Source organism: Adiantum capillus-veneris, chromosome 2, assembly GCF_014529385.1.
Source record: "Adiantum capillus-veneris isolate H3 chromosome 2, ASM1452938v2, whole genome shotgun sequence".
In the NCBI taxonomy this organism is placed as follows: Eukaryota; Viridiplantae; Streptophyta; class Polypodiopsida; order Polypodiales; family Pteridaceae; genus Adiantum; species Adiantum capillus-veneris.
The window spans coordinates 2,357,957-2,374,254 of record NC_140932.1 but is presented as its reverse complement, the minus strand read 5'-3'; the positions used below and the strand labels follow the sequence as shown (position 1 = coordinate 2,374,254).

The 16,298-nt window shown below is 43.1% G+C and overlaps 1 protein-coding gene across 6 annotated transcripts in view; it reads left to right on the top strand.

Moving 5' to 3' along the window:
• Positions 1-1,479: 1,479 nt before the first annotated feature.
• The window catches only part of LOC147462280 (uncharacterized), a 65,891-nt gene continuing 51,072 nt past the window's right edge, over positions 1,480-16,298 (top strand). For 4 of the 6 annotated variants that reach the window (XR_015184341.1, XR_015184342.1, XR_015184343.1 and 1 more), the window contains exons 1-2: positions 1,481-2,083; positions 3,600-4,107. Coding sequence is in view for 1 of the 6 variants with exons in the window: in XM_086483358.1 (XP_086339484.1) it covers positions 4,039-4,107; positions 4,393-4,605 (282 nt within the window). In the remaining 5 variants the exon portion in view is untranslated. The other 2 variants (XM_086483358.1, XR_015184344.1) reach the window with 2 other exon arrangements.

The window sequence follows — 16,298 nt, the reverse complement described above, 5'->3', positions numbered from 1 at the left end:
CTCATAGGCAAATGGTCTAGTAAAAGAAAGTCAACCTCGTCGAGCAATCACAAATAATCGACCTTGTCAAATTGTACAATGTATTGAAAAGCAAAACATAAAAATAAAAATTCCTTGCAAAGTATGTACCTTGTATCTACGTGGCGTGATTACTGGTATTCTGAGGATTTGTAGCTGGAGCCTTGCTTGTCAAATCACGCTTGCGTGATTGCATGAATGGCAGACGAGTCACTTGACAGCTGCTTAGAATTGCAGTTAATGATTGGTCTAGCCGAATACTTTGACCATACAGTAATAGGTTTATCGTCAGGCCACAGGCCATGCATGTACATGCATGTACTTCTAGTTCAGCCTGAGTTTTACGAATTTGCGCAGAGGGAAAAACGACAGTAGGCTTACCTCCTACATTAGCTCGATGCAATCTTTGAGGAGATCCTTCGCATCCTACCTGGTGATGACTTGGGGTAGGATCGGAAAGGGATCAAGCGGGAGACTCCTAATGGTGTTCCTGACTTGCTGCTCTGGGAAGCCTGGGACAGTAGATTGTTGGGAGAAGAATCCTGCACCATGTCTGAGGGGCCGTGCTTCTTCTAACCGTGCGATGACGTCTTTAGGGAGGGCTTGAAGTGCGTCCTGAAACAGGTCTTCAGGGCTTCTTTGTAGAAATTGCAGGGGGGAAGGGCATGTGTTTCCAATTGGAAAGTTGTTTTGAGCCAGCGAACTGTGAGGAAGGTACCCCGAATGCCAAGGGTTGGGGGGGGGGGGGGGGGGGGGGGGGGGTGACAAGAAATCTAAGGTGGCTTCATGGGAGGAGGGATGAGTGGACATCTCTCGCACTTGGAGTGGAAGTAGCAGAGGAGTGGGAGTATGGTGGTTAGAAAGGCGAGGCGATGATGAGTGTCAAATCGCCATAGCTAGGGTTCACTCATCGCTTACTATTCCCTCTCTCTTTCATCAAATACACAATTTTGCTAGTGAGACTACTTATACATCTCTGTTGAATCAACATGAAAACCTTCCAAGTTTTCAAACCACCGAAGAGCATGAAAAGAAGTGGAAGGGAAGCAGTTTTCATTTTACCAAAGCACTCAATTTTTCTAAAGCTTTGAGTTTTGTATTCTTTTAGACCTTTCACTTTCAAAGGACACTGTAAAAAAGCACGAGGAGTTGAGGGCCCATATTTATTTGGCTACATGATCTTTTTTGTAATAGCTACTAATAAGTGTCGCCATCATCAGCTCCAGTCCCACGATGAAGACGTTTCAACTTGAAAACACGTCATCTTTTGTTGTGTTTCTTTTGCAGACGTCTTAACTTTAAAGTAGCAGCATCTCCCATCAATATACCATGTCCTCTTCTGTGTTTTGCGTTTTCCTTTTGCAGACGTCTTTACTTTAAAGTAGCAGCATCTCACATGATCATACCATATCATCTTTTGTGTGTAGGCCTAGCCTATATAAAGTTCATGAATCTTGCGATTGCGCTCTCTTCAGTTCTTTGAGGTATGCATTGCCATACTGCCATTGATGCTGGTGTAGTTAGTGGTGCTGAGTTCTCCTTTCTTCTCGTGCATGCATGCACGCGCACACACACACATGCTCTCCCTGTCTCACGTGCACATGCTCCCTATAGATTGTGCACACTTCTTTCTCTCCCTCCCTCCCTCTCGCTCGCTCTTCTCACACACACACACACACACTGGAGGAGAGAGACATGTGCACGGTAAGAGAGAGAGTATGAATCCACATTTTTATGCTCTCACTAGCTCGGCTGCCTCTCTTGCAATTAGCACGTGAGGCTGGCGACCAGCCTCCAGCCGGCAAATAGGGCCCATCCCCTTCCCTGCCGGATGGCACGATGACTTGAGCACATGAAGGCGGTAGCTGTGGCGGGAGAGGCAGTCATTCATGACCTTGGAAAGAGGCATGGCGGGAGAGGCAGTCATTCGTGACCTCGGAGGTGGAAGAGCTGGCCGGCAGAGGCAGGCATGGATTCTACCGGTCGACCGGCAACGCAACGGCTCTCAAAAGTGACTGCCACCTCGAAGCACACCCCTGTATATGAGGCACTGGCCGGCTGAAAGGTCTTCATGTGCTCAAGCTAAAGATTCTCTATGTCTCTCTCTCACACACACAATGTGGCGGAGGGCTATAGGGAACACATGTCGGATGAAGGAGCTCTAGCCACATGTCGAGGCGAAAGGAATCACTCTCCCTTTAATTTTATCTTTACTATAGACGAGTACAGCCGGCCATCTTTGGCGCCCTCTCTCTCTCTCTCTCTCTCTCTCTCTCTCTCTCCCCTTTCATCTCCCTTGGTGTTTAGCCTTCATCTCGTAGAGAGAGACATTTGTAAAGGGCTATGTAGTCCGCCATACTATGTTAGTAGATAGAATAAAGGGAAAATTACCAAAATACCCCTCTCATTTGTGGAAATTCCCAAAATAGCCCTCATATTTTGTCAAAAATTTCCAAAATGCCCTCAATTTTTTTGAAATTCCCAAAATACCCCTCTAATTTGTGGAAATTCCCAAAATACCCCTCATATTTTGTCCAAAATTTCCAAAATGCCCTCAATTTGTTTGAAATTCCCAAAATATCCCTGGATAGGAGACTAAACATCTCCAAAAACAAATTTTTTTGTAGCTTTTCATAAGAAGATTGATCATCTATCATTGTAAAATGTTAAAACTAGAATTTGAGCTGGCTAGGTACGCTTTTACGATGAATTGCTTCATTATTTTTAGAGAAAAATGCTTTTTTTTTGCTAGTTAATTCATGAGAAATTATGTGTTAAGCAACCAAAAATGGATCTTAATTGTCAAAAGGAATAAATTTTTAAAAATCCAAAGAAATCCACCCAATTAAAAAGACACAAGGGTATTTTGGGAATTTCCACAAATTAGAGGGGTATTTTGGTAATTTTTCCTAGAATAAATGTAGATGTAGATTGTCGTGCAACAGTGTGAAATAAAATAATATGCATATGCATATACATGCTAAATAAAGTTGTTCTTTGCACCAACGTGGATGCTCAATAAACGAGAAGTAATGTAGTGAACCTAGGCTATCCCTACCCCAATGTCATTTACAAAATATCTTATTTTACAGGTTCAAATCTTTCTTTCATTCTTCATGGTTTACTTCTCTTTTCTGGTGTTTATTTATATATTTTTACCCAAGGTTTTACTTTTTAAAATCTATTTTTGGCAAAACTCACAATTGTGAGTGGAATAACACACTATTACATCAACTTGCCATGCTCGTAACGAGCCATGACAAATCGGCTGAAAGGGGGAGCCACCCTACTCCCATCTAGATGATCGACACCTGCACCTAAGCATGTGTTCAATGACCGGCCCGTTCCACTCCTCCGAGTTCTTCCTTCTCCCAATGGCTATTATAATGACCCCTCTGCTTTCTTGAACAATCTCTGTGAATCTGGCCGTTTCCCTAGAATTTTCAAAAACCCGGCCATTCCTAGCCTTCCAAACTTTTTTGAAGACCCAAGGTCTTATTTTAAAATTATCCAAAAGTTTATAAGGTTCAAACCAACCTTCTTTTTATGAAGAACTTTAATTGTTTTGTTGTGGTGTGCAGGAGATGGATACCAATGAATGGTCATGGCTAAAAATGTGTATGTGTCTTCCAAGAACCCCATCGTTTTCTATCAGTCCGACGACCAAGGGTCTTCCGAGAACCCCATCGTTTTCTATCAGTCCGACGACCAAGCGTCTTCCGAGAACCTCATCCCTTTATATCAGTCCGACGACCCAGTGTCTTCCAAGAATCTCATCCCTTTCTATCAAAAAGATGTCAAGCAATCCTCGTCCAAGAACCTCATCCCTCTCTATCAATCCGACGGCACAGGGTCTTCCGAGAACCTCATCCCTTTGTATCAGTCCGACGACCCAGCGTCTTCCACGAACCTCATCCCTCTCTATCAAGCCGACAGCCTTCCATCACGCAAATTGATGCATCAACGAAGAAACCCAATAAAGAACGTTCTGAAGCATTACACCGAATTCCCTCTAAATTCATGGAAGCTCGTCGGTTCTTGATATCACGCACTATTCATGAGGTTCGAAATGCCTTTCGAGAGAAGCAGGTATTGGCAATTTTGTAACATTCGTATGTTGTCATTTGTTTGTTTACGCTTACAAATTCATTTTGTAACATTTGTTTGTTTGTCATTTTGTAAGTGCCAACTTGCATGATGTTTGTCTTGTGGCATGTGATTGTGCAAACTTCATATAATTGCTTAAGGAACCTATCAAAAGATGCACTAAACATCTCACAGACTTTTGCATCTCCGAATACAGTCTCTTTTGCAATATCCGTTATTAAAGGTGTTTCTATGGTATTTTCTTTTTGTCAAAACTTGAAATTATAGGTGTTGGTGACTGGCAAAAAGATATATGTAGATCTTGCTAGTGATAGACATGGTGTGGATGGGCGTGCATTCTTGCCACGAAAGCTAGCATGCCTATTTCCCTTTGACAATGAAGGATCAAAGATAGAAAGCATGTTGAAGATATCAAAAGGATCCTTGCAGCAAACAATACACAATTGCGAGGCCCAGAGTAAGAATGATTATCAACACTAGTAAAACGGCGCCGCCTCCGGCGGCGGCATGGCCCCTCTTACCTTCAAGCCCCTTGCTCTTGACAAATTTTATAAAAGTAGATCAAGAAAAATATTCTCTCTCTCTCTCTCGTCCTTTGAGTAGTGCTCAAAAATTACCTAGGTCTAGCCTTTAATCCCACCTTCAAAATTTGAAATCTACCTTAAAAGAGTCGAAAAATCTAATGTATTTGAGAATTAAACCAAGTTTTTTGAAAAAAAAAATATGGAGCTCTAGTTCTAAGGTCCCTCTCTCTCTCTCCCCCCAACACCACGTCCCGATGGTCTAGCTAGTGTAATCTCACCTGCAAAGTTTGAAATTTACCTCATACGATACATTTTGAGGATGACAAAACCTACATATCTTGGAAAAAAATTGTGTATTTTTATCTAGATACTCCTAAATTTTGGCAAACAACCTCTTAGGTTGGGCTTAGAGCAGCCCGATGATAGAGAGCGCTTGTCCACGCTCACACACAACCATTATAGTACAAAAAAGCCTTCACTTGGGCAGCACCCCCCCTCGGAAGTGAGGGTCTTCCACTCACTTTGCAACATGAATTGCGGAGAGTGGAGTTTTAACTAAGGATCACCTACAGTAGCAAATGCCAAAATGATTTTTTTCCAAACTGTAGCAACGAATGAAGGCTAGAGGGAAAATGATTTGGAGGACATGCACTCATTCTCACAACCCATCAAAGCTCAGAACTGTAAGTTCTTGCCCTCACAACTTTGCAAAAAGGTCACAATGATGCCATATTGAGAGGCTTTTGTGTGCTTAAAGTCAATAAAACACATGGAAACATAGTAAAATTTCATCTTATTGAGATGTGCATGGCGGTAGAAGAAGGCCTTTGCAAGAGCCTCGCATACATGGCCTTGGCCTCATTAGACTAAGCGTTCCTTCAAAAATGCACCTATCTACTCCAATTTACCAAAATAGACTCACGTCACACACATACAGATCTAGCGAGAGAGAGAGAGAGAGAGAGAGAGAGAGAGAGAGAGAGAGAGAGAGAGAGAGAGAGAGAGAGAGAGAGAGAGAGAGAGAGAGAGCACATGATGGTTGCAAGTCTCTCTACCGTAGGACTGTGACATAGATTGAGGCCAAGAAGTCAGTAGATACAAAGAGTAGCAACAGAAACAGGAAGAAGCCTCAAATATTGTGGCTATCAAACCTTGAGAGCTGGAGACCCCGGGATGGGTGGTTGACCAGAGAGAGAGAGAGAGAGAGAAGACGGTCGTGATCACCTGCCAAGCTGAGACGTCACCAAAGATTACTAAGTAGAAAAACAAAAAGACACGTGCAAGGTATTTGCCATGTCCTTCAATTTCTTCCTTATCCTTATCAATGGATTCTCCAGAGGCCCTATTCCTATGAATCTCAACTTGGGAGCCCAAAGGGCCTCAATGCGAGTGCATAAAGAAAAGCTACCCATTGCATGCCATAGCCTATGTGTAGATCAATGATGTGAAGTGTTGTATATCTGATAAGGTGTTATCTAGTATTACTTGTTAAGAGTTAGATGGTAGAACCTCCCTATCATATTCACATTGTAAAATACACATAAGGCCTCTAGCATATCGCATGCGGGTAAAGACATCCTAGTTATAGACTTGGCACAGCTCCTCTTTGGAACAGGGCATGAGCCTAGCTTCAAGTTCCTTGGTTCAATAAAAAGCCAATCTTTGGAAAGGAGTTCCACTCACGTGATCTCTCTTGTAGTCGAGACCTCATACCACCGCTATGCACACAACTTGAGCTCATGCACCATCATCACTGCTGCAAGTGGGTGTTTGAGGGCTATCGATTATTTGCGATTCTGTCATGATCCTTGTTTGAATGCTCTGGTGCATGTCTAGATCCATCCGATCACCATCACCATGAGATGTCGCAAAGAGCTACGTATTTGGGTGATGAAAATGTGAATGCTCTATGTTGGGTATATTGAGAAGATCTAATATTAATAGCATCATAACCATTGTGTGACGCTTTGAGGCTGGACAACTTGCCAGGATGATTGCGGTGCTTGAGGTGAGGTGAGCTCAGTAACATCAATATAAAGAGAGGCGTCGACGGCATTAGAGGATGAAATGGCACTTTCCATGAGCTCAACCGCATCAGAGATGAAATGGCACTTTCCATGAGGTCACCAATGAAACCTAAGGTTATATAAGAGGCTTTAGACCTAATCTAGCATTTGGTTCATTAGTGATGACAGGTGGCTTGAGCTGGCGAGAGTCCAACTCATGAGCATCGAGTCTTTCGGTCCGCTGTCAGCACCGTCACTGTCACTCCACTTCGACGACTCAGCACCAACGACTTGGTTTTTTGGGGACTTGGGATGCTTGGGGGCTGTGACGCCGTACTATGATTGGTCTCAGGAATGCCATCAACAATATTATATAAGATCAGTGTTCGGGAAAAATGTGTCTCAGCTTAATATCATGTTGTTTTCAATTTCCAAAATGTTGGTTGAGAGCAAGGAGAAAAGGAGAAATTCCGCCCCAAAATAGAGAAAAATAGTGTAAAAACCTGAAAAAGTAACCTAATTTTCTCTTGGCAAATTGAAGGAAAGGAATTTTCGATGTTTGAAATAATGATTCGAACACTGTATAAGATCATTGTGTGATGTAAATAAGCACGAACAATGTTTCACCTGCATGGAATTAGCATGGAGATCAACGCGAACAGTCCACCTCAGTGACCACGCCTCTCGACTGCCATCACCCCTAGACATGGACACTGGAGACTATGAATACTGTTGTACATCATGGCAACATGCGTCGCTCTCTTGCATGGCAGAGATGCACAGTGTGAGTGGAGCGTGCAAACAACTCTCGTACAGTCCAGACTGCACAAATTACACACCTAATGGCAATGTTCGGGAAAAATCATTTTTCCAAACATACAAAATTCCTTTCCTTGAGTTTGTCAATAGGAAGTCTTAGAAAATTAGATTACTTTTTTAGGTTTTTACACTATTTTTCTCTATTTTGAAACGAAATTTCTCCTTTCCCCCTTGCCCTCAACTGGCATTTTTGAAATTGAAAACGACACGATAGTAAACTGAGACACATTTTTCCCGAACACTGCCTAATGGGCTCTCTCTCTCTCTCCCTCTCTCTCTCTGCAGGGCACACTATCGCCAGACTTGGCCGGATGAAAGAGCTTTCACCACGTGTCTAGGAGGGGGTACAGAATCCCTCCCCCTAGATAAATAGTATAGATATAGATTTCTTCATAACCTAAATTTAGCACCCTCCCAACCATCTCGCGTGCTCCCCAGGCTCTGTGTGCATACCGATGGTAGCGAGGAGCTTGAAGCTTCATCCTCTCCATAGTGAGCACCTATAGATTTCGTGGTTGCCCCCACCTCCGATTCCTAAGACGGACGCCTCACCACCAACATCGATGGCCCCAGTGCTGCGACAGGAGCTTAAGGTTGCCCCTTTTAAGCCATAAATGTCTCTACCTTAGCTGCAACCCGTATCTGTGTACACCTACTGGCCTTCCACAACCCCAGCTACAGACGGCCCAGCCCTCACCTCTGCATGCTACTGTGCTGGGTAGTTGGTTTCAACTCCCACCTACCGCCAACGCCAATTAGCCATCCAGCATCTATTGTTGAAAATTAACCTGGATACTTTTCAATGGACTCAGAAGCGGGCTGCCAATCGGTGTGAACCTGCAGAGGTAGAAAGAGAAGAAGAAGAAGAGAGTTTTAACGTCGTAGGAAACTATCCTGAGAGAGAGAGAGAAAATTGGGGGGGGGGGGGGGGGGGGCGGGGTCTATCCGAAGATCTGTTGGGTGGTGGGTAGCTGCATGAAGCAAAAATTGTAGGTGGGATTACACATACACCACGATAAGCATGAACCTGCGCGGAGAGAGAGAGAGAGAGAGAGAGAGAGAGAGAGAGAGAGAGACCTATTAGGAGAGCCGGCTGGTGGATAGAACCAAATGTATACAGTTTTCAAGGTTGGCATCGCAGGCGGGCAAGTTTCAGGAGTCGGTGGCTGTTGGTGCTTCATCCATTTCTCGAAAGCCTCTCTCTCTCTCTCTCTCTCTCTCTCTCTCACACACACACACACACACACACATTAAATCTCATATGGCAATGGAGCCATGAGCGCAGAAGCTCTCTCTCTCTCTCTCTCTCTCTCTCTCTCACTCATATGTAGATCCCAAGGCCCACAGTACCTCACTGAGAAGATAGCACCCCATCAGGTCAGAAATGGAGTATAGGGAGGATGCAGGACGTCCTTGCCGCCCATGGAGACCGTCGTCGCTAGGAGAAGTGTCAAGCTCTATCCATAGGGAGAGAGATAGAGAGAGAGTGGGAGCAGGTCTGATGATGTTGGACCAAGATGTTGAATAGTAGGCGAATGGTGCAAACGTGAGGACTCAAGAGTAGGCGAACGGAGCAGGCTGAAGCTTGAAGCCTTGAGGTGTGCACGGGAAGAAACGACGGGGTAGGAGCGGCGCCATGTTAAGGTGAAGAGGTGTGCACAACTCACAATAGGGCAAGAGCGGGTAACAATCAAGCTGAATGAAACTCGGGTTTCCAGATAGACTCATTTGTAGCCGTTGTAAACTCGCTATACGAAGCTGGGGGAGAACTCGGAACTTGCACACGCCAAAGGGGGGGGGGAGGAGATGTTGGCCGGAGCAAGGATTTGCTAACATGTGGCAACCTGAATCTCTCTCCCCATTATAGATAGTATAGATGCAGAGGTAAAAGCATGCCTTACATCACTCGAAGATGTAGTAGACTTTGTTGCTACTATCATGGGAGCTAGCAAACCCATCAAGGTCTATGATTCCCTTCTCGATGCAAGCAATGTCAAATTCGTTGGAAAGATTTTTACAGTTGTCGATGTGGAGTCACTCAAGCAAGACCCTGATGAGCTGCCATCAGTATCTTGCCATGATATGGACTTCCCCTTTCGCGTGTTCTATTGTCACTATGCAAAACAAACAAAAAGTTTTGTCACCACTCTTCAAGCTGAAGATGGAAGCATCCATAAGCTTATTGTAAACTGCCATTATGATACAAGCTATTGGAATCCACATCACATTGCCTTTCAAGACCTTCATACCAAGCCAGAGGCGTGGGTGAAATCTGCCACTGGTTTGGAAGAACTTGGATGGAGGAAGACGGATGGCTCTTCGTGCATGCATGATGATGAAGTATATCTTTAATAATAGAGCCATGTTTGTAGTTATTTTACTTTTTGTTTGATTCTCCTACCTACTATCGTAGGAAGATTTCATGGTTTGTGCATTCTATGTTGATTCTTCTAATACTAGAGAAAGGCTTTATATTTTTGTGGGTTGTAAGCAATCTCTCTCTCTCTCTCTCTCTCTCTCTCTCTCTCTCTCATACGCACGCACGCACACAATTTGTAATAGCACACCTACATGATTGAGGGTGATCCTATTTTATTCTTAGTTTTGAGAGTGCCACCATACATGGAGTGCACAACAATGGTTATACCAATGAAAACGCACGAGGTCTTCTGACAAGTTTGGTGTTGGTTACTAGCTAAAATACCAATGAGTACCAATGAAAATATATCAACAAAAATGAAAAAATGAAAGAAAAACTAGGGCAAAATGGGGACAAGGAATGTCCCAAGTTGGCCCTAGGTTAAGAGAGAGAGAGAGAGAGAGAGAGAGAGAGAGAGAGAGAGATTGATTTTGGCAACACCTTTTATGTATGTGTATGCCCTATGCACGAAATTGGTCACGATAATATTAAGCTTAAGGACCTACATGACAGACAAATGATTGCCAAAATTATAGAAAGAGTGATATAAGTATCTCAATCGAGATAATAACTTGATTGAGATATTATCTTGATCGAGCTGCTACTTGAACGTAATTTTAAAAACATCATTTTTCGATGGAAGCACGAATGGGTCGTATACTTTTATGGGTTGTAAAGCTTCATCACTGTCTAGATAGCTCTAAGAAAGCCATGAAAAATGACATTATATCCTTACAATTTAAAACTTTATGTGTGTGTATATATATTTATATATATATATATATATATATATTATTTTTAATTTTTTTTTTCTAGAATCGAAGATTTGAGGCCTCTTGCTGTTGTTGTAGTACAGTAATGACATTAAAACATTTTATGCTCTTCTCGTGCTTGCCTCCCTCTCCCCCCTCCCCCGTCAAGGGCCTTGGGAGGGGGGTAGCGAATCGCCACCCTCCATTTACTGTCCATTCTGGATAGGATTTTTTTTTTCGACTGTCAAATCGTCGCCAACTCAGCAACATATAATAAAAAAAGATAGTCAATGGTCAACAACCAATCATTGGCTTCTACGACTGTCTATCACCCGCCTGTTCTCACAGTTGCTTCCATCGCTATCGAGGTATCGCCGCGCACAACACACTCCCGACTTGCCCTCCCTCCCCAGCTCTCTTGACGGCCGGGAAAGGACCACGAGTGTCCTTTCCTTTAGAAAAATGCCCCCCTGCATGCCTCCCGGCCTCCATAGATCGCCATGGCAAGGTTACCTTTTGCTTGGGAAAGGACACTCGTGGTCCTTTCCCTACTCCAAACCTCTCTCTCTCTCTCTCTCTCTCTCTCTCTCTCTCTCTCTCTCTAACACACACACACACACACACACACTGGATAGTAGTCTATGTGGAGCTCATGTATGCATACACATATGACTTGTCATTGTGGTGTAGTAATGGACAAATTGGCACTGCGTTTGAAGTGATGATCCTAAGTCCATGCATGAAAAGAATGAGCAAACTCCTTTTTCTCAATCTCTTTAAAGGAAAGTATAAATGGCTATGATCTCTCTCTCTCTCTCTCTCTCTCTCTCTCTCTCTCTCTAAGGTCTTGAGCTTGAGACCATCACATAGACGAGTGTGTGACCCATCCTATGGACGAACGAAGAGTGTGTGACCCGTCCTATGGACGAACGAATGGGGGGAGAGAGAGAGAGAGAGAGAGAGAGAGAGAGAGAGAGAGAGAGAGAGAGGAGGGGCAGGGAGACTACAAACCATTCACTCATATATTATTGAAATCAAAATTGTCTCGTACAAATCATAGCTCTCAAAAATAATAAAGCAAAAATCGTCACAGAAAGACACAATATCAAAATTAAAACCAAAAACTTGCACACCCAATGGTTTGAATCAACAAACAATACATGATCTACTCTTTCAAACTGAATAGATTTTGTCTTGAGTATCTGAGATGAGAATGTCTGCAACATTAGGTTTTCGAGATTTTGATGTGTTTAGCGCATCTAGAAATCTATGAAAGGTTAGTGTGAGCTAAGATGTGATGATTGAATGCATTACTATGACATGCTTGCATCTCTAAGTTTGATGGGGATGAGTAAGATAAACCAAGCTTTACACACAAAGTGTTCAACAAATCTTCTTTTTAGCCAAAGAAAACACATACATCTCAAACCCTCCTCTAAAGAGATAAAAAACGAATCGAAAGTTGAATGTCATAAAAATGTGTATGTGTACTCTCATAAGATCAAATATGTCCACTTTCATAGAGTGCATTCATACAAAGAATCTGATATAATCAACAAAACAATCTCCTCGACACTATAGTTGGAACCTAGAAAATCCAAAGCCCAATCCTCCTTGTATTGCATCCCAACTTACGATGCCCTCTTGTTTAAGGTGTATGCCCGTATTTGCCAATTCATAAATTCAGCACCTCACGAGTACCTCATGTTGAGAGGCAATGTTGTATTGACTCTCAAGCAATTATTTGTGTTTTTTCGTGGGCATGGTTTAAATCCACATGAGTGAAGGTGCCACCGGAAGCGTGCACGAGTGCAAGTGTGAGAGCAGCGAGAGAGAGAGAGAGAGAGACCTACTGCTGGGTGGAGCACATAGCAACGTTATCCTGTAGCTCCTTATTCTCTTTTTTGTATTAAAGAATAAGTGTATATTATGGTGAAGTTAGTATATGGGGTATGTTAGGAAATAAGACGTAGCTAAATAGATAATTGAGTAGATTACTTAATGGAGAGAGACAAATTTATATACACGAGATTATAGAGTAGAGAGAGAGAGTACACACGATATACGTGGTTCACCCAATGTGGGCTACGTCCACAGGAAAGCAGCCACTCAATGGCTTTAGTACTTCAAAACAAGAAGTAGTTTACAAAGGGATTATACCCTTAATGGAGCTCCCGCCTTGCTTCACTCTCACCACCTCACACTCACCTTGTTGCATCAACTTTACACTATCAAATGTGTGTAGAAATGGCCTCCTTTTATAGGCCAAAAGGGTTGCCCTCTCTTATGAGAGACAGCCATGTGTAGCCGCCCTTGTGCGCATAAGTCCAAATCGGACCCTCCAATCCGCCCATGTGTGGCCGCCCTTGAGAAGACAAGTCCGCTTTTGAATTCGGCCACCGGCCATTGACTTCCGACCACCGGCCACCGGCCAACCGACCGGTTGTTTTCCGACCACTTTCCGGCCGCCGTCCAGCCATAATATTCCGGCGAAAAAGAATATTCCGGCGAAAAAAAGTATCGGGGGCCTCCGCCCCCAAGGCCTTTAAAGTTGCCCCTGATTCTTGTATGTGAAAATTTTGGTTTCCGGTGAGTGATTTTCCTTCACGCATGATGGCTTCTCCTCATAATGGGGGCCTTACAAATGTGCACTTTTACCACAAAAAATTACAAGGGTAAATCAGGCTCCATACTTAACAATCTCCCACTTGGAGACTGATCTCCAAACCAAACCTGTGATTGCTTTCCATTCTGGCTTCTTATCCTTGAATGCCGATTGAAGATGAGCAAAAGCTCAACTTCTCCTTGTTGACCACCTTTGTAAACATGTCTGCAGGATTTTCACTTGTATGCACCTTTCCTAGCTTTAGTTGTCCCTCTTCCAAAAGAGTGCGTATGAAGTGATATCTCACCTCAATGTGCTTTGTCCTTGAATGAAAGGCTGAGTTCTTCGCAAGATGGATAGCGCTTTGGCTATCACTGTACAAGACACAATTGTCTTGTTTGAATCCAAGCTCTTCTAAGAATCTGTGAAGCCACAGAATTTCTTTGCTTGCCTCCGTCATTGCTACATACTCTGCTTCCGTGGTAGAAAGTGAAACCACTTTCTGCAGCTTTGAAGCCCAGCTTATTGCTGTGCCTCCAACCGTGAACACGTAGCCAGTAGTGCTCCTTCGAGTATCTTTGTCACCTGCCATATCTGCATCAGCATACCCTTCTAGAAAAATATTAGTTCCTCCAAAATACAAAGCATTTGTTGTTGTCCCTTTTAGATACCTAAGTATCCACTTCACAGCTTGCCAATGCTCTTTACCTGGGTTGTCCATGAACCTACTCACAACTCCCACTGCATGTGCAATGTCTGGCCTTGTCCAGACCATAGCATACATTAGAGAACCTACCGCTGCAACATATGGAACTTTAGACATATAGGCTATCTCCTCTCGTGTCTTTGGACACATATCCTTCGTTAGTTTAAAATGACCAGCCAAAGGTGTACAAACTGGTTTTGCATTTTGCATTGCAAACCTTTCTAGTACCTTCTTGATGTAATCTTCTTGAGATAGCTTTATTGTCTTCTTCGTCCTGTCCCTTGATATTTTCATACCAAGTATCCTCTTTGCAGCACCTAAATCTTTCATTGAAAAGGATTTGGACAGCTCCTCTTTTAGGTCTTTGATGTCCTGCATGTTAGCACTTGCAATCAACATGTCATCAACATACAACATTAGGATGATGAATTTTCCATCTCCCAAATTCTCCGTGTAGACGCAGTGATCCGAGTTGCATCTTGTGAATCCATGATCCAACATCCATCGATCAAACTTCAAGTACCATTGTCTTGATGCTTGCTTTAAACCATACAAGCTCTTCTTTAATCTGCAAACCATTTTCTCCTTACCTTTTACTTCATACCCCTTTGGTTGAAGCATGTAGATTTCCTCCTCTAAGTCACCGTGAGGGAATGCCGTATTTACATCCATTTGCTCGAGATTTAGATCATGAGCAGCCACAAGGCTTAAGACAAGCCTAATTGAGTTCAGTTTTACAACAGGAGAAAATATTTCATTGAAGTCAATACCTTTCTTTTGAGAAAAACCTTTTACCACAAGCCTAGACTTGTACCTTTTCTTCCCACCTTCTTCTTCCTTTAGCTTGTACACCCATTTGTTTTGAAGTGCCCGCTTACCTTTAGGCAACTCAACCAACTCCCATGTTTGGTTGCGATGTAGTGATTCCATCTCCACTTGCATGCTCTTCGTCCATTCTTCTTTGGATTTATGTTGCATAGCTTCTTCATATGATTCCGGCTCTCCAGAATCTGAGATCAAGAGATGGTTGAAGGAAGGAACAAACCTTTTTGGAGGTCTACTTGCTCTTGTAGATCTTCGGGGAATAGGTTGAGGCTCCTCATTTGGTTGACGTTGTAGCACATTGTCACCGTTTGCAGTCCTTGAGTCTTCACCGTCCTCAAGCTCCATGTACTCATCACCTGTTTCTTTTGTTTGTTTTCTTTCCAAGTAATCTTTGTACATATTTTGTTCGTTAAAAATTACATCCCTACTCCTTAAGATTTTACCATCTTCAGGATTCCATAGGCGATACCCAAAGTCTCCTTCTCCATAGCCAATGAAGAAACACTTTTTGGACTTTGCATCTAACTTTGATCTTAGGCTTCTATCTATGTCCATGAAAGCCTCACACCCAAACACTTTGAGAAATGCATAATTCACCGGTTTACCTGTCCATGCCTCTTCTGGAACTCCCCCATCTAATGCCGTTGAGGGTGACCGATTGATTAAGTACACAGACGTACTTACAGCTTCCGCCCAAAGCTCAAGCGGTAGGCCTGCATGTAGCCGCATGCTTCGTGCTCGTTCCATGATTGTCTTGTTCATCCTTTCCGAAATCCCATTTTGTTGAGGTGTCCTTGGGGTTGTCCTTTGCCTCCGAATGCCATTGCAAGCACAAAAGCTTTCAAAAGCTTGGCTGCAATATTCGCCTCCATTGTCGGATCTGAGGCATTTAACCTTGGTACCTGTTTCATTCTCCACAAAGGCTTTCCATCTTTGAAATATGGAAAATACATCGGATTTATTCTTCATGACATAAACCCATGTTTTTCTAGTCGCATCGTCTATGAATGTTACATAGTACAATGAGCCACCAAGTGATGGTGTACTTGCAGGACCCCAAACATCAGAATGAACCAACTCAAGTTTTTTATTTTTTTTTCATTTCCTGATTTTTGAAATTTTACCCTCTTTTGTTTACCATAAACACAATCTTCACAGAACTCTAAGTCCACTTCTTTCAAACCTGGTAGAAGCTTCTTTGTTTGAAGGAGTTGCATTCCTTTGGCACTCATATGCCCAAGTCGGTAGTGCCACACCGCACTGTCAACTTCTGTAGTTGCTGCACAAGCTGAAGGTTGCGTGCTAACAGTACACAAGTAAAGTGTACCGACTTTTTCACCCTTGGCAACCACCAAAGATCCCTTTGAGATCTTCCACCGTTTGTTTCCGAATGCAATGTTGTGACCTTCATCGTCCAATTGTCCTATAGAGATCAAATTTTTGAGAAGAGAAGGAACATGCCTAACATCTTTAAGCTTCCATTCATTTCCGTTAGCAGTTTTGACAGAAACTGTACC